The sequence below is a fragment of the Maniola hyperantus genome, chromosome 13 (assembly GCF_902806685.2).
Source record: "Maniola hyperantus chromosome 13, iAphHyp1.2, whole genome shotgun sequence".
Classification (NCBI taxonomy): domain Eukaryota; kingdom Metazoa; phylum Arthropoda; class Insecta; order Lepidoptera; family Nymphalidae; genus Maniola; species Maniola hyperantus.
The window spans coordinates 10,289,861-10,309,053 of NC_048548.1; the positions used below are offsets into that span (position 1 = coordinate 10,289,861).

A 19,193-nucleotide genomic window follows, 5' to 3' on the forward strand; every position below is an offset into this window, starting at 1 on the left:
TGTGTAAATTTTATGAGACTTCCAAGGAATACAAGCAAGATAAGAGCAAGTATTTATTTACTGTCAGATTATACAACGTTAGTTTTAATAAACGGAAAAACCGAAACACGTGTCGAATATTTGTACATAAAGAATAATACAAAATTTCAAAAATATTTAATGAAAATTTTCGAGTTTTAAATTATTATTTACTTGTTGTGTTGAATCGTTGTTGTCGTAAAAACATGGTCACCCCAAGCGAGCGTCTGAGCGAACGAGACGGCTGGCGTCGATCGTGCGCACCGCCGCACCGCTTGCACGGCTCGAAGCAGCTGGTGCATGCGGTTATTCAACTAGGTGTCCAAACTTGTAGGATTTTAAAGTATTTTTTGGTTAAAATATAACACGTTGTTAAAATGATTGCAATCGATTCTGTTACTGATTCTGAACAAATTACTTTCAGGTTTTGCGTATACTAAAACTAACGTTGTATATGTAGCTTGTGGAATTAATAAAGCATTATTTGAAGCTGCTATGTTGCTTTGCTAACTGTAAACTTCATAAAAGTGACTCCTGCATTCTTAACTAAAATCTCTTTGGCAAAGCGTGCAATGTTTATAGCGATTCTCAGGGGGTTTTTAGTAAATATCGTTTTCTAAAAAATGATATGAAATGTGCACATTTCATACTCTGTAGATTGGTTCGAAAGTTAAATTTCTTGGAGAGTATCACTACTGTCCAGAAAAGTAAGTATGGAATTTCATTTCTGGACAGTAGGTACTACTCTACTACAGCTGTCCAGGAAAGTAAGTTTGAATTTGGAATAATGTTTGTTCCTCACAACTGTTCAGAATAGTTACTATGATGAGTTTGAATTTGGAATAAGCTTTCTTCTTGAATATCTTTTATATTTTTAATATTAAGTTTTGTTCTTTAGCTTATAGTACATTACTGCACGAGACTGGGAAGTAAGCTTTTACTGGTCGAGTGTGAGTTAGACGGCCGAGCCTTGGCGAGGACGTCTATAACACGAGGCCAGAAAGGCACTCCCGGTCGAGGCATGTATAGTGCTTTTCTAAAAAATTAAACCTTATTTCATCATCATCAACGAATACATGAAAAAAGAACAAAACGATCATACTTGTAAATTAAAATCCTATTGTGCTAGAACTAAAAGCAAAACACCTAGGTACCTAAAACTACTAGGTACATCTAACTGTTAAAAAAACAAAAAATACACATTTTCACGCACCATTCAAACTTTCACAACTGAATACGCTGTGGGGAGCTCATTTGAAAATTCCATTAGCGGGACGAAACAAAACTATGAACTATACAAATACAGTAGGTACAGTACAATTAACAAAGCTAAAGTCTACAAATACAGTTGAGTACAGTCAACATCAGATGCGGTTCGTTTTTACCTAGACTGCAACACGCGGGAAAAATAGATAAAATGGACTCAAACAAACTGCAAACACAAAGGGGATTTATTAAGCAGCATGGATAGTGCATATTATGTACTAGGTATTTAGGCACTTGTCCCACTGTTGACGAGAAAGCGATTATAGCTATCGACTATTTTCTCGCTCAAAAAACGTACAATTGATGTATGATTCCGTGTCAAAGGAGATTTTATAAGTTGATTGCTGATTGTGCATGCTTTTGGCGAGAGCTCTCTCTCCATTAGTTTGTCGTAGCAAAAAAAGCATTTGGCGGTCAAAATGCGCAGTTTGCGCAGGAATTGAATCCTACCTTATATGTCTCGAGTGCGAGTAATTCCCCTTCGTACTCGCACACTAACTCGTAGCTCAGCTAGAAAACTATTCCAACCATACACTCGCTTCTCCTTACCTATTCAAACTGTACGAGCAACTCTGAAAACCTTTTAAAGTACCCGACGAATTCATGAATTTTTTTGAATAGCTTTTAAAACAAATTTTCACTTTGTAGTGGTTTTTTAAGTCGGGGTTTTTAATTTTTTTAACTCTCCTGTGAAGTTGTTAATTTTCAGATCCGGCAATGTCAATGTAGGAGCAGGCTTTGCAATTGTGACTGACATCTGGTGGGACTCTACATCTCCTGAGGATGCTGAAAGGAACGTACGTTTGGTACGTTTTAGAAGATAACACGTGTGTGCGGTGGTGATGCGTAACTATTACTTGCTTGGCTCCTTGCTTTTCCTGCATATTTAGTAGTGGAAGGACGGACTGTGCATGTCGCATGCTATACTATACTATACTATACAAAGTCTGTTTTGGCGGATTGTAGCGAATTAAACTTGTTGTATCTTGTGTATCATGGACTTCAGCAATAACACAATTTTCTAAAGCGGTTTTCGTGTTCAAAGTTCCAAAGACATGGATATCTTAAGGGCAAAGGAGTTTAAAGTTGTTTTAAATTCTATATTCAGACTGAACTGAATTCATATTTACAAAGCTCTTAAAAAAACTCTGTCTCAAACAAAATCGAGATTAGATACATTTTACTGCGGAAGTCTATCCAAGAAAGTTTTGTTTTATAAGATATCGAACTTTGAAAGCTATTCAAAAAATTTCATGAATTCATCTTTGTCAAAAGTTTTTCAGAGTTACTCGCACAGTAAGTTTCGTAAACGTTTACTTAGATTTGCGAAAAAACTGTTTCATGTAACATCATTATTGAACCCTAATGAGAAAAGCCCTAATAATTTATTTAACTCTAGGGAGCCGATGGATTCAGGCGGCGCAATACCGTGGCGTGTGGAAGTCCCTACAAGAGACCTATGTCCAGCAGTGGACGTCTATCGGTTGATAATGATTATAGCCCGTTACCAGTCTATGAAACTCATTAAAATAACCAACATAATCTATAAGTAAAACAGTTTTTGATGGGGTATCTCCTTCACAATGTATCTAACTATCTAACATAGGGTTTGCCTCCTAAACCAACTTCTTATTCAACATAATGGCTGTCCCTTTTCCATTAATGCGCTCATTTCGAGTTATGCTCAGAGAAAAGGTTCGTAGTATTAGCTTCTAATGACATTCCCATAATTGGTTTACTCTTTGTGAACGTGCAGGTCGTTATAATGTGAGATACAGTATTTAACCTTTATGTGGTGTAACAAAAGCTAACATTATAGATTCCTACTTGTTATACAATAATCATACATACAAAAAAAATGACTGTTAATATTGGAAACCTATTTTATTTTCTTACTATCTTATGGCCGCAACTTCGTTCGCGTTGACTACACAAATTTCAAACCCCTATTTTACCCCCTTAGCTGTTAAATTTTGAAAAATCCTTTCTTAGCGGATGTATACGTTATAATAGCTATCTGCAGTCCAGTAGTTTGAGCTGTGTGTTAGATCAGTCAGTCAGCTTTTCTTTTCATATTTTTAGATGAAAAGTAAATACATTAGAAAGTAATTATTCTTATTCCGCAATGGTTGGTCGAGGCCATTTAAACCTCAAAATATTGCGTAATTAAATAACATGGCATTCAGTAAGTAGGGTCTGCCGATAAAAGTGAAAACTTAAAAATGAAATCACGGTGTTTTTTTGGATTTCCAAAACTGTAGTAATAGTTAATTATACGTACCTAGAAGGTAAGTATCTAAAAAAATAAATTTAACATTATCATTAATTAAGTTTATACATCTATCGGTACTCCGAGCACTATTAACATTAGCATGTCGGTGACGCTTGAAGTTTTTACCCATCCCAAACATCCAACGCATCTATAGAATTTTTCACTTCAAAAATAATGTCCGCATTTCATAATATTAAATTCAAGAATTTAAAAGCCAAACGAAGGAATGACCTAAGCATAAGGTACCTACAGTAGCTCAATGGGAAAAAGGATTTTTTCATACACTAGTGGTTCAATAATCTCAAAGACACTGTTTAGGGCGGGCGGCGATTAAAATACATTATACAACAAGCCCAAATCGTTGTCAAATTCCGATAGAAGTTAATACTAAAAGATAAGTATTTATTTCATAAATTTATAGGCCCTCAGACATATTATAGGAGGCAGACATTGAACTGTACAACTTATATATAAAGAGGCAATGACAAGATCACGTACGGTTCGCAAAATTACGGCTTTGGTGAGCAAATATATTATCGTTCATACCGAATTTGTCCCAAAGAGCTCCTTTATTATGCATACATTACCTCGTGTAATTTATTCAGGCTGAAAGATGAGGCTTAAATAATCCGTTGTACTTGACAGTTTTTCATTTAACACCTTACCCACAGTATCACCAGTTTTGGTAGCTGCACACATGTTATATTTTATGTACTGCTTCTTCCACTCCTCTGTATACTCCTTCTTAGTTTAAGGGATGATTTATGCCAACACGTGGCGGGCGCGGGCCGTACCACGTACGAGGAACGAATTCAACAATCCTAATATTACAAATGCGAAAGTGTGTCTGTCTGTCTGTCCGTCTGAAGTTAAGTTATCGAAAGCAAAAAGAACTAAGTACTTACTTCAGTCATGTAATTTTGTTTTACAAACAACCATCTTAGAACCAAGGTTTGCTGTGACCTAACGGACAAAATTTTATTTGACAAAAGCTTTTACTGGTTTATAGTTTATACAATAGGTACTACTAGGTGATGCCCACGACTTCGTCGGCGTGGATTTAGGTTTTTAAAAATCCCGTAGGAACACTTCGATTTTCTGGGATAAAAGTAGCCTATGTCCTTCTCCGGGATGCTAGCTATCTCTCTACCAAATTTCGTCAAAATCGGTTGAATGGATGGGCCGTGAAAGGCTAGCAGACAGACAGACACACTTTTGCATTCATATTAGTACTAGCTGATTCCCGCGACTTCGTACGCGTGGATTTAGGTTTTTTAAAATCCTGTAGGAACTCTTAAATTTTCCGGTATAAAAAGTAGCCTATGTCCTTGCCCGGGTCACAAGCTTACCTGTACCAAATTTCACCAAAATCGGTTGAACGGTTGAGTCTTGAAAAGCTAGCAGACAGACAGACAGACAGACACGCTTTCGCATTTATAATATTAGTATGGATATGGATGGATCAGTGAAGTCTTTCACATAACCACAAACATAACGAGCCTAGCGCATGTTATTAATAAACAGTTTTCATTCCATACCATCCGCGAAATATTTTCATAACTGTAATTTGTTCCCCGATGTCATAACCCGCCCGAAGCCATGCGAGGTCGTTGCGACCCCGAAATGAATTCCAATTTGTATGCATTACAATATTATAAAAATAACAAATGAACTTTAAAAAACACACGCTACTTTTATCAAAGTTTTAATTATTATGATATGCTTACACAGATACATAAAAAAGGGCTGGCTGATTTTTTGCACAACGCATCAGCCTAGCTGTCCAGCGCAGAAATGCAGCCAGTATCTTGGTAATATTCCACGCGGGTATGATTTGTATAGTAATTAGATAAGGCTAGCTTTAAGTTTTATTGCATTATTTTCATTAAAAAAATATCATAAGTGGCACATGTCATCCTACGTTAAATAAATAAATTCTTTTCATTAATAAATAGTAGAGAGTGGCAGTGAATAAAAAGCAAAGCCCAGTTAAAAACGATACTGGCTAGCGAAGCGGAAAATTTATATTAACATTAAAGCAAATGTTTAAATAAAAAAGTGAGCCGAATTGCTTTGTTCCAGTAAACGATCTCTCATTGACCTAAATAACGCCCCTTTCTTAATGAATACCAAACAAACGGTTAAATTTTTATGACCACGTAAAACTGTTTTAGGGATCTTTCATAATTAATTTAAGAGAAATAAAAATTCAAATCTTAATCCGCCAATGGTAATTTATCCATACTCGATACTAATATTATAAAGAGTTTTTTTGTCTGCTAGTTTTTTATGGCCCAACATTTTAACCGATCATCTTGAAAAATCAAAAGGATCACTTGGCCGGTTTTTATTTCTAAATGTTTTTTATGTAATATAACTACAAATAAAGATAAGGCTAGCTTTAAGTTTTATTGTATTAAAAAAAAAAAAAAAACTACAACTAGTAATTTTCTTTACTTGTGCTGTGACACCTAACTTCTTGCCAAATTTCATAATAGGCTACTTGACACTTTTTTAAAGTTGGTCTTAAATGGTTAATATTTGTCCTATTATATCAAAAAAATTAACACTATATTTTTTTGCGCCCTAAAAACCATAAAACTTTAATTTAAAAATATATTTTTCTTAGACAGGTGAAAACACTGTCGGCCATGTTTGGCCGTTAGATTATCTGTGCTCTGACGTCATGCATTTGTAAACAACAGCATAACCTCCCAAAGTTAATAAACATGACTTCTATTATACTTAGTTTACATGAAAAATATAGTAATTATCGTTATTGTATCATCCGGGAATGCAAAAACGCATCGATAAAGACCACAGGAAAGTTGTGGATTAGAGTGCCCAGTGAAATAAATATACGTAACACGCGAAGACTTGCTTAAAGGGATCCTATATGACTAACGACTTCAACCCAAATTTATTTTTGCAAAGATCACTTTGTTGTAAGTCTTACTTAATAACTTATTCAATTTATAAAAGAGAAAACGATAATTTTTTACGTTTACTATGAGTTTTTAGAAATATATAAAAACTAGCTTATGCTCGTGACTTCGCCCGCGTGGACTTCATAAATTTCAAACCTCCATTTAACCCACTCAGAGGTGGAATTTCAAAAAATCCTTTCCTAGTGGATACCTTCCCTTTACCTACAAAGAACACACCCACCAAATTTCATGTATCTAGGATCAGCTGTTTAGATGTTTAGGCTGTGCGTTGATATATAAGTTAGTCACGACTCTAAATTTTATATATATGGATACTACGTTAGTCCCCGCGTCACATCGGGATGACATTTCTTTGTTTACATATTTAATGACGTCACATCATGGCTGACAGCGTTTTCTGCGTTTCAAATAAAAATAAAAACTGTATTTTTTTAAATTGGATTTATATATCCATCCTGCGTTTTTAATAATTGTTATTGATATATTTCGTTGTCTTAAGCAAAATACTATAATAAATAATCATTTATTGCACGAAATTAGATATGAGTCAAGTAGCCTATTCTAGGCCGACGCGACGGGAAGTAGGTACCTACCCCATTGAATGGTCTTGATTTACTTGCGAGTGTCAAAATATGGATCCGAATGACCGTATCGTTGTCGGTCGTCTGTCCGTCCGTGGAGTCGAAATTGTTCGGTTCGTTATATTAATACATACCTATCTATAAGGAGGGTTCTGGAATCTGGCAGCCCACCACATTATTATTCCAAGAGAATATGTAATTAATGGAAGGAAATAAAACACACAAGGATTCGATTTTTATATTTATTTTCAACCTAACATTTCGTAACTCTCGTAACTTGATAGATCACCAGCTAAATTTTAACAGGTGTACTCAAATAATGAACATTGTTCATACCACTTAAATTAACATACAGTCAGTACCGAAAAAACAATTAAACATTTTATCACGTGCTTTTATCACGAAAAAACTATTCTTAGTTTTACTAAATTCCATTTAATCAATTCATTTTTTTGCATGACAATTTCATATTTTATATTTTTTGGTATAATTCGGTTAAAAAAAAAACTACTATCCACAATACTGTAGTAATAGTATATCTATGGTACCTACGTGTTATAACAGAAAATTTATAAACCAGATGATGGAGGAAGACTTTAGGTAGTAGGGTAGAAATAATTAACAATAGTTTTTGTACTAAAATTTTAATGCTGCTTCAACACGATAAAAGTACACAAAATCCTTTAAAAAATATACTATTGAAGAAATCTACCCAAAATACTTTACATATTTTTTTGTTTTGGATATCGATAGTAGGTATGACAAATCATATTGTATAGTTAAAAATTTACTGTAATTTTTTAAAAGTGTGTTTATTGTGCAAAAGCTCATGACGTGTACTTTTAAATCGTGTTTTAACAAGCAATAAGAATAATAAATACCTATTATTATTTATGGAAAATGTCGAAGTGACCGTGAAATTCGGAATGCTAAAGTCGGATTTTAGAAGTTTAATTTTTTATATTTTCGTACAATTTTAAAAAATTAGGAAAGATAAATAGGTACTTACTTAACATTGAATACTCATCTATAATGTCGTATCTACAATATACACAAAGTTTTGAGTCTATCTTCCATCGATTTCACAAGCTAAGGGATTATTTAAGCTAACACATGGCGGGCACGAGCCGTGCCATGTACGAGGCGCGGACGAGGCACGGATTAAAAACATCAGGAACATTTTACATGAAGCAGTTTATGCTTTACCGTGCCGCGTCCGTGCACGGACGCCACGCGGTGAAGCATGAACTGCTTCATATAAAATGTTGGTGATGCTTTAAATCCGTGCCTCGTCCGCGCCTCGTACATGGCACGGCTCACGCCCACCTCGTGCTGGCATGAATCATCCTTAATAATAATATATTAGAAATAGGAAAGGCACAGTTGAAGTATTAAATTTATTGCTGACTTCCCTAACTAATTAAATTTTACAATAATGAGAAAGAAAGAAACAAAATATGAAAGAATAAACACAGGTGGTGTCTTTCGAATAATTGGTTTTTTACTATAAATAAGTATAGGAGTGAGATCTGAAAGAGAAACGTGTTTTCATTAACAAAATCATTTGAATAAGTTAAATTTAAAATGTAAATTTGGCACCGCTAATAAATAGACATTGCTATAGATAGCAACAATAATATTATACATTACTCAGACCACTTTGTTTTACCATTATCTTTTTATATCGGAGTAGGTAGTTTTATTCATTTTTGTAATGTACAAGTCGAACATATTCTACTCTCTAAAACATGTGCGTATTGCCAGTAAACATCTAAACAAGTGGGTACATGATTTTGTATGAAAATAGGATTCATTTATATTCAGAAAATATTCTTCGTCTTATAAGAGGGTAATACTCAATTCGCGAACTTTTGGTTCTGTTTTTAATACTAATAGATTGACATAGATCTACCTAGAAAGAGTTCACTACGAGTCTAAACAGTCATTTACTAGAAGTCGGTATGATAAAACTAAACATTAATACTAAAACAATTTTACAACAGATCGGCTTTTTTAATCGTTGACTTAAAAACACTCGTAACTTCAATGATTTGAAACCCATTCTTACAACAAACTAAACTAAACCTAATATTCTAGTAGATTCCTACCTAAAACAAATTTTACAAACATGTACGGAAATCATATTTATTATCACACACACAAATTGATTCTTCGTTGAGGTTCTCAATTACACTTAACATAAAATGCATAACAGATCAAATATTAACAGCAAGCACCGTACGAATAAATTACTTAATCAAGTCATGAAGTGAACTTTAGCACTCGTAGAAAACGCCCCACCACCACAAATTGACTAGTTCTAACAACTATCTAACTAATTTTAAAAAATAAATCTTAAATTTATTAAAGTCTCTTTGTAAAGTAGTTGAACCGGCCGCAAAGAGAAAATAAAGGGTTTACATGTGGTAAAATTAATTTGTCTCAATCATTACACCAAACACTGTCATTCTATCGGTTTCAAATGAGTTATCAAAGTTTTAAACACTTGAAGACACTAATCACCAAAGTTCATTAACATAAACGTTTACCGTGTCACTGTTTAAGAACCGAGTTCAATCTTTGAGCGTTCCCTTAAACACACCTTCTTGGAAGAGATAGGGAATCTTTTGGAAGGGGGTACATCTATTTTCCACGTCAAGGAAATTTAGATGTAAACTTCATGGTGTTGTTGCGGCCGGCCCTGCCTGGACTAGGACCCGCGCTCTGATAATTCCACGTCTTCGGGCTCCGGCCTCGTCACATCAACTTTTCGTCTTTCTGCGATAACTATTCTTATTTTTTCTTCTTCAGTTATTGGCTGATCGCTTATATCTGGTGTCAATTGCGACCGGAATGATGCGTGACTATTGTCACATGTCGCAGCTGACTCCGTTGACGATCTCCTCTTCGCACCACTACGCCTAATGCTCTGTCTAGTCGAAGGAACTGTGAGTAGGACTGGTGCGGGTCGCAATAACCTCGCTTCTTCTCCTCGTAGGGAGTTTCTTTTATCGACCCGTTGTCTTCTGTTTTGAGCGAAGGAGTCCCGTCGCGGAGGACTTCCCGGTTCTAATTCATCGACGTCATCTGCATCGATAAAGCGGGCATCCTCTTCGTACAAAGCAGCTGGGACTTCCGACGTCGCGGAATCCTGTCGACGTCGTCCAAATGCATGAGGGGATAAGGAAGCTCTCCTTTGTGGTAAAGCGGCCGGTAACAAAGCGTGATGTGAGTGTAATGTGCGTCGTCTGCGTGCGGGTGAAGGTAACGGTTGGTGCTTCGGCTCACTATAAGTGAAATTTGCTGGCAGCGACGGTACCTTGTTTAAAGGACGTGGAGGTGAGACACACTGCTCTAAAGCCCGACAGAGGGCTCGGTCTTCTTCGTCATCTGCTTCTCTTTCTAACTCGCGTTCTAGCTCAACATCCATGTCCATTTCATCTTCCATTTGTTTGTGCGATTCCTCTAGGTGTTTCATCAAGACCTATGCACAAAATGAAATTAGGTTAGTGGAATATAAATTTTAAAATAAATTTATAGGAATTTTAAATGGTTATTTTACATAATTTGTAGGTACTTGTTATATCTCAACTGATGTTCAGTAAACCATTATTAAAATAGAATAACTGATGTTTGCGATTTGACCGTATTTGTCAGTAATATTATTTTCCGTCAGAACAAGACGTGATAATTTACTTTTTTCTTTTCATAATAAATTATTATCCGTTAGAACAAGAAGTGATCATTAACTTTTTTCACAATCAATAATAATTAGTATCGGGAGGATTTGAAACTCACCGCCACTACAACGTTGACTAGCACAAATTGTGCCATAAGCACGAACACAACAAAAAATATTGGCGCAATGATTGTGGACACGCAACAGTTTCTCACGCAATCCACCGTGCTATCACAATCTTCCCTCAACGTGTCTTTCATTATGCCGTTCCAGTTATCGCCTGTTGCCACTCGGAATAATGTCAGGAAAGCCATTCCAAAGTTAGCAAAATGAGCGTGTTCACCAAGACCTACAATAAAAAGGACTATTACCAACTATATCTTAATCAACTACATAGAAATAGTAAAATCATCAAATCCAGAAGTGTTTATTTACAAAAAAACTCATTGTATTTACCTTGACAAGGAATTTCATCAGAGCATTCAAGCCGCCCAAACAGTTCAACACCTAGAGCAGCAAAAATAAAGAACAAAAGAAAAAATAGGAGACCCAAGTTTCCGACCTGCGGTAAAGCTTGCATTACAGTATCTAACAAGGCTCTAATGCCTTTCGCCATCTTTAGCAGCTTCAATACTCTTGCGATCCTTAGAACTCTCATTACCCTCATAATAGTGGGATTTATCGGGATTATATTGGTCTCAAGTTCCTCTAATACTATTCCAACTATCGATAGTATGACAATTATCACATCTAGTTGATTCCATTTGTCTTTTAGATAGATTTTGAAACCTAATGCTACAAGTTTCATAATTGCTTCGAGTATGAAGACTGCGGTGAAAAAATAATTGAAAATTTTCAAGGCGTACTGTAAAGCTGGAGGCATTCTGTAATACTCAATAGCCATTGTTACGACATTTAATCCGATTACGCCGGCTATTGCTAAGTCAAAGTATTTAGATGTTACCACGTTATGTACAAAAAGACGAGTTGGAGAATAATCGGCATAGTAGGGTCTCTGATGCATTTCTGAAAAGAAGAAAGAATTATAAAGCTCAAATTAAATAGCAGTGTCTGATAAACTATTTTAAACTAGCTGGTACCCGCGACTTCGTTCGCGTGGATTTAGGTTTTTAAAAATTACTTTGATTTTTCGGGATAAAAAGTAGCCTATGTCACTCTCTAGGTCTTTAAAAATCACGTCATCCGTTGCGCCGTTGCAACGTGATTGAAGAATAAACAAACACACTTTCGCATTTATAATATGGGTAGTGATGATGCTCAGCAGTTTTTGACTTACTTCGTCTTTTCTTTTCCATCTGCAGTGCTCTTTTTGCAGCTCGCCTAACTCTTTCTTCCTTCTCTTGTTCTTCTCGACAACGGTGGAAGTTTTCTACCACCACTCCCACAAACATGTTTAGCACGAAGAACCCCACCAGAAGGATAAATGCGATAAAGTACAAAAGACGCCATTCTGAATAGTTGGTGACTGGCTAGAAATAAAAAGAGATTTGTTATTATTTTTATAGTTTTTGTTTTTTGTTTTGCAACATCGACACAATATTAGCTTGCGTGTTGCACGAAATAGTACCTAAGTAAAAATTATACAAAAGGAGTTTCTATAGGAAGTTTGATACAAGAATAAGCCTTGAATGCCGATGAAACTCACGCATATTTGTTCTTATCTTTTTAATTTACACAAGTGAAAAAAGAACAAGTCAAAGAAGAAATTTTAAACGTACCTGCTGATCTACTCCAACTGCGTCAAGTCCTGTATACATAATGTTTACCCAGCCATCTCTAGAACTCAGTACGAATAATGACATCAGTGCTTTGCCTAGGTCGTCAAAATTGTATTTTCTATTAACCCACACATTACCATCTATGGCCAGGCAATCTGATTTATTTTTGACACTCTTAAGATTGGTACCTTCACAATAAAAGAATGCCCCTTTAAATAACTGCAACAAAAAAAAACATTGAAAATAATATAAAAATAGAAAAAAAGGAAGTTTAAATACGTGAACAAAGTGCACAAATTTCTAACAAACCTGCACTCCCAATATGCCAAAAATTATAAAAAACGTACAGCATATTAGGACTATATTTCCAATTGGTCTCAATGATGATAACAACGTTTGTACTACTAACTTTAACCCTGGGGCTCGATTTATTACTCTTAGCGGTCTGAGAGAGCGTAGCAATCTAAATACCTGAAAACAGTCAATATTTAAATCGAAAATATGTATCTTAGTACACGGGCAAATTTTTAGTACAGTAGTAGGTATATTCAAAAAATTAAAACTAAGGAAAAAGCTAGGTACCCTTAAAATTCCAAATATTCTTGGACTAGATTCCGAAACTAATGACATTAATAGATCAATAATTGATATAATGACGAGTGATCCATCCATGATGTTCCATCCCGAAGTAAAGTATGCGTCCGGACCATAGAACATTCCAGAGGCTACAACCTAAAAGCATCAAGCAAAATATATTATGTCGAAATACAAAATATATCTGTAAAATTTTGCTGAAAGTAGTTTTAAAAATGGACAGCTTCTTGAATAATTTCTGCAGTTAATTTTAAAAAATAAAAATAGGCAATTTTTCAAATATGAAATTTGTGAGTATTCTAGATAACTTATTTAATATTTGACCAATAATAAAATTGTTACCTTTATAAACATTTCCGCAGCAAATACTACAGTGAAAACATAATTAGCAGTAGACAAAAAAGATCTCTCTTTTGAGTCAGGAGGAATGTTAGGCCGCTCCATGGCTAACGTTATACAATTTAAAGCTATGAACAATAGAACTATGTTGTCAAACCAACTTCTGGTTACCATCCATGTACATAATCTTCTTATTCTGTTAATACAAATAAATTGAATTATTTCACCAGATAAAATCAGACGAAGCATGATAATATGTAAGCTGTATAATGTATATCTACTTGAATTACATGGTTTTTATAGATTATCATTACACCCAAAAGCCAATAAACGACGTGCATTTTCCAGGGATGATACCGGTATCATATCCCTCGAGAATTCGCAATATTCTCTAATATGTTAGTTGAAATTCCTCCCTGAGACCATTAAGACGTCCCACAAATGCCAATAATACACATTCAATATCAATTCTCCACCCTATATTTATTTTATGTCTTAGTATCTTGCCGTGTAAACATTCCGCTTGAAGACCAAATAAATAAAGTGCGAAAACAAATATTTTGATGTTTTATCCCTTACTTGTTATCTGGTGCAAATATGTAAAGAGAATAATCTTCTTTTTCCTTAAGGCACCCCGTCGGCTCCATAAATCGAAAAAGGTCTTTAAATCTAAACCGCCTCCTATCGAATCTCGATGAGAATATACAGACATTGTTGTTTATTGCCACCTAAAAATAAGGTTGTATTAAATGAAGTTATATTTTACGACAATTTAACAGTTTAAATAATATCTGTCCCGGCTGTACTCACGTGTGCTAACGTCGACTACACACGTGAGTACAGCCGGGACAGATATTATTTAGAATGGAAATCACTCACGGTAGTTTAAATGCTAAAATTTAACAGTTTAGTGAAACTACTTATACACTAAACTGACTCATGTCAGAGTAATTATCCCTTTTTGCAATACTATGGGTTTACCCATCCATATAACCGGGATTTATCCCGGTTATATATCACTATTATAATGATTGTTACTCGTGAGAGGTAGAAATATATTCTAACCTTTGTAATTTTATACTTTGGTGAAGTATATTTACAGACCATCCATTGTAAAATATTGAATGACAATTTACAAAATTACTGGGTTAAAAAAGTCATAAACGAATCCATTTCTAAATTAAAACCAAAATAAAACTACTTGTTATTGAAAGTATAAGAAATTCATTTACATAGTTAGTTTTAAAAACTACGATGATTTTTTACCTCCTCATTGATTTGTTTGATAAAAGGTAATGCTTGGTTGTTAGATCTTAAAGAATCCTGTCGAGATAATCTCGGAGATATCTGAGGAACTTGTGGGGTTGTAGGCGTTAAATTACTGGCTTTCACTTCTGATATCGATGTCACTGAAACGAATAATATATGAATATAAATAATAGAAAATGTATTAGTTCCCTGTAGCGTATTTTTGATAAATACCCATTATAATGAGCAAATAGAAATTACTGAATTAAAATTATGATTTAAGCTAATTTACCTGTTATGTACTCATTAGTAAGTGAAAGCCTGTGAGGTGGAGATTTGCCCGTATCTAATTTTACTGTGGAGTCGGATGAGAAACCCGCTTCTGGTGCTTTCCATGACACCTTCAACAAAACAATGTTTTTTTTTAAAGAATATTAGCCATGCTAATCATGAATAATATTCCCGTTTCCCCTCCAACTAAGCGTAAAGCTTGTGCTAGGAGTAGGTACAACAATAGTGCAACGGGTGGGGTTTGAACTGCTGAGCTTTCGGATTTCAGTCCGCGCCTTTACGGTTGAGCTATTGAGGCTCTAAAATTGACGATGATTGCATTCAATTTCATCACTGGCAACACGCACTGTTCGAAGAATGCCTGTTCCAGTAATGACATATAGATCCACAACATGGTCGCTAGCTATTAGCTTTATAAAAAAGCGCAGAGTTACTCAGCGAGCGATGCTTGGAGTTTCTCTACGTGATCAAATCAGAAACGAGGAGATCCTTAAAAGAACCAAAGTAACCGACATAGCTCAACGGGTTGCGAAGCTTGAAGTAGCAATTGATAGGGCACATAGTTCGAAAAACTCATAGACGTTGGAGTCCCAAGGGGAACCTAAGGTAGACGCAGCGTCGAAAGATTCCCACTAGGTGGACAGAGTCTGTCTACGTTGTTGGGGTCTTTCGACAGACGATAACAAACTAGTCGCAGGGGGCCGCTGGATTCAGTTGGCGCAAGACTGTGGCGTGTAGAAGGCCCTACAAGATACCAGCAGTTCGCATCTATTGGTGGATAATGATGAAGATGCATTGAATTTGAAAATTAAGAAAAAAAAACATTAATATTCTTACGTCTGGCAGAATAGGAGTGTTGTGAGCAGAAACTCTTCTTCTCTCTACTTTTGATCTATTGTTTGGTAATTCAGATTGTGTGTCGTTTTTAATCACCATTGAAGATGACAGCAGCAATTCGTTTTTTCTGAAGCTAGAACCTAAGTAAAATTTGATTTGTTAAAATTAATATGGTTAATGATACGACTATGCTTTATTGTAATTGGTGCACTAAAGTTGGTAATTCGTGGTGCAATAATTATAATGAGTTTATACATATATCTCACACCGGCTTTACTAACATTGCATTCGTGCACGCGTCGCGGTTGGGACTGAACTGAGCGTGCGTGAACTGAGTCCCTGTGAAAAAGGACCCCGGATAGGTACGAAACTAGTCGGGCTAACGTCGATTAAACACGTGAGTAAAGCCGGTGTGTCATATATGTATAATGAAAATCACTCACGATAGTTTAAACGCTACGATAGTGAGTTTTTAGTACAATTTACTAATTACTCAGGTATTTCATCATTAGGTATACTTACCATTACAAGCAATGTGATCTCGTCCATTATTAAGCACTACTGCATCAGAATCAGAACCCGTCCGCTGCTTTTTGCGCACTAAACTTGGTCTCCAGCTATAACCACGTTGAACTTTACATTTATCTTCTCCATTTATTATTGGTGTAGTTATGGTTAGACTTCTGCAGATAAAATTTATATATTTTCATACTCATAATTATGTCTTTAGGATTATCAATACAGTATAGTTACTCAGTATTATTTAAGCAATAAGTGATGTCGGTTACTTACTTTTGAGAACTAAGCAAGCTGGACTTGTCGCTAACATTTAAACAATTCTCATCCTTAGCAATCGTAAATTGAAGATTTTTCTCTGGAAACATTGGCGACGGTAATGACCTAGGAGTTGTAGGTGTAGTGGAACCAGGGGACGTAGATCTAGATGGTGGTGGAGCTAAGGTTAGGGGTGGAGGAGCGAGTTTCATAGGGGGAAGTCGCGCTTTTTCAGCACCTAATTGTGCAGCTGCGGAATGTAGTGTTAACGTGTAGCTGTTCGGTGGTTTAAGTAATCCTGGTATACTGGGACACTGAAAATTTACTGGCAATTTTAGTGACATGTAACATAAGAATAAATTTGGAGCAACATAAACATCATAGTGCTTAAAATTTTGAACGAGACGTTTCAATGCAATTAATAGCCTCATCTAGTAACAGAAGGGCTGGCTCATTTTTTGAGCAAAGGAGTCCAGCGCAGAAGTACAACCAATACTCTAGGCACCATTATACGATGGCATAAGTCTAGCCTTAAGTTTTATTCTATTATTTAATAAAAAGGAACATTGTTAAACATTCATATATACGTACAGATGTTCGGTCGATGGAATCTAAACTTGACAACATTGTAGATCTTTCTAAAGCCAAAGCTACATTAAAATCTCTGAATGTTGCACCAGGCTCCAATGTTGTCGACGGTGAGTCTTGCGGAGTAGCTGCTGTGGTAGTTATCATTGGTACCACAGTGCTATTATTGTCTGAGGCCATCGTAGTACCCGAAGCAAGCATTTTTGATTCCTAAAAAAGTTATATTTTAAGCAGTCTGGTAGAAATCTCTTAAAGAGATCCATTGCTTTTTTAAATCTTTATTTAGAGAGCTTGGTCGCTTATGCGACTACGTCGCTCTATAAAGTTTACATATCTGAGGTACCTTTAATCTTTGTGCATATCCTTTCAATGTTTATGATTTAGTTTTTAAGTTTTGGTACAATATAAATAAACAAGTAATAGACAGCGAGCATCTAAATACCAGTACTGTTTAAGTATATACTATTTCATCCCATCTATTCGAAAAGGACGACTTGGTTCGCCTTTAAGTGCACCCAGAGGTGGTGTTTGCGGCGCACTTATAATTAAGTGCGAATAAAAGATAATTGCGTCGCACTTATTTATAAGTGCACCGCAATTATCTTTGCCGCGCCCTTTTTGAATTTGGAACATCGTAGTGTTCAGCGCCAAAGAAATCGAACGCAAATATTGTTTGAATAAAAACTGGCTGGTACGACGGACCATAGACGCGCCGCCAGCTGAATAATAATAAAAAAAAACAAATTAAAAACGCGCGAACTACACCCCGCGTTTTTGTCAATTTTCACGGATTGTTAGAAATTCTATGGTTTTGTTTTGAAAAATGAGTTCTTCAAGTGACAGTGAAAGTATACAATTAATTCCTGAAAGTATTAGAACTGACGCAAGAAATGTAATGGAAAATCTATTAGCTGCAAAATCCCGGGAGAAATATATGAAAGCCTAGATTAATTTTAATTTAGTTGTCTATGTTTTATTTAATAATACTTAATATTACAATAAAATATGAGGCGCCTTTTATTTCCTCATAGAGGGTGATGAAAAGTAGAGTGTATCACTCGGGCGCAATATATTTTTGGCTCGGGCGACGTACTTTGAATCCCTCGCTACGCTCGGGATTCTACTTTACAATCCCTCACTACGCTCTGGATTCAAAAAAGCACCCTCGCCGTAAAAATATTATTTTGCTCCCTTATGATACAATCTACTATTTACCAAATATGTGTGACGTCTAAAAAACACAAAGTGCACAGACAAAGTGTGATGATGATGACTGATGAGTGAGAAATAGCTGAATTTTTTGCTAAACAAAGCATCTTAGTTTGTACCTACTACCCAACTACTTAGAAAATGTCTAAAATGATAAAGAATTTCATTTCTAATTCAATAACGTTAAATCACAGAGTCATTTAGGAATACAAATATTTCAAATATAAAAAGGAGTACAGTCTTGCAATCAAGATTTATGAAATCTTTTGGGAGCGAATTTTTCGATTATTGGATTTTTATTATCTCTACAAAGCCCTCCGGTACACCTGGATTGGTGAAAGAAATGAACGACGTTTTCTCCTGATTCAACAATTTAAAGTTTTAACAAAGAGGCTTAACTATTAAAGAAATTTAGACCAAACTTCTATCCAATCGACATAACAATGCCACCTTGACGGAAAGAGTGCAAAGCTAGGTCCTATATCATCAGTTAATCATAAGTCTATGTATATCATACTTACTTTTTGTATGTTGCATTTATTGGATTGAGCACAATCTTTGCAAAGAGAGGGATGATGAGAAGAGTTTTTTGTTTTACGACGAGATCGCGACGCTTTATCTTTCTGTCCGTTTACATCATCTTTGGCTTTTCTAACATCGTCCGCAGACTTCCAGAAGTTCTTGATTTCATTCTAAAACAATATGCTCAATTCCATATATTATATTATAGATCATATTTTGACTTTACAGTATCTTCTGAGCAAAGTTAAAGTTCGCTCTATAGATCTCAGCCTAAGACTAACACAAGTT

The 19,193-nt window shown here is 35.4% G+C and overlaps 1 protein-coding gene across 6 annotated transcripts in view; it reads right to left on the reverse strand.

The window, feature by feature from the left end:
* Window positions 1–8,373: 8,373 nt before the first annotated feature.
* Ca-alpha1T (Ca[2+]-channel protein alpha[[1]] subunit T) overlaps window positions 8,374–19,193 on the reverse strand; it is a 63,377-nt gene continuing 52,557 nt past the window's right edge. For 5 of the 6 annotated variants that reach the window (XM_069502504.1, XM_069502506.1, XM_069502502.1 and 2 more), the window contains 16 exons: window positions 18,905–19,075; window positions 17,178–17,384; window positions 16,605–16,900; window positions 16,335–16,495; window positions 15,813–15,952; window positions 14,977–15,085; window positions 14,703–14,845; window positions 14,016–14,164; window positions 13,440–13,632; window positions 13,086–13,235; window positions 12,813–12,974; window positions 12,504–12,722; window positions 12,062–12,254; window positions 11,221–11,790; window positions 10,884–11,113; window positions 8,374–10,569 (listed from right to left, as the gene is read on the reverse strand). In XM_069502504.1, the coding sequence (XP_069358605.1) occupies window positions 9,796–10,569; window positions 10,884–11,113; window positions 11,221–11,790; window positions 12,062–12,254; window positions 12,504–12,722; window positions 12,813–12,974; window positions 13,086–13,235; window positions 13,440–13,632; window positions 14,016–14,164; window positions 14,703–14,845; window positions 14,977–15,085; window positions 15,813–15,952; window positions 16,335–16,495; window positions 16,605–16,900; window positions 17,178–17,384; window positions 18,905–19,075 (3,867 nt within the window). In that variant the 3' untranslated portion in view covers window positions 8,374–9,795. The remainder of the gene's footprint in view (window positions 10,570–10,883; window positions 11,114–11,220; window positions 11,791–12,061; window positions 12,255–12,503; window positions 12,723–12,812; window positions 12,975–13,085; window positions 13,236–13,439; window positions 13,633–14,015; window positions 14,165–14,702; window positions 14,846–14,976; window positions 15,086–15,812; window positions 15,953–16,334; window positions 16,496–16,604; window positions 16,901–17,177; window positions 17,385–18,904; window positions 19,076–19,193) is intronic. The other variant, XM_069502507.1, reaches the window with a different exon arrangement.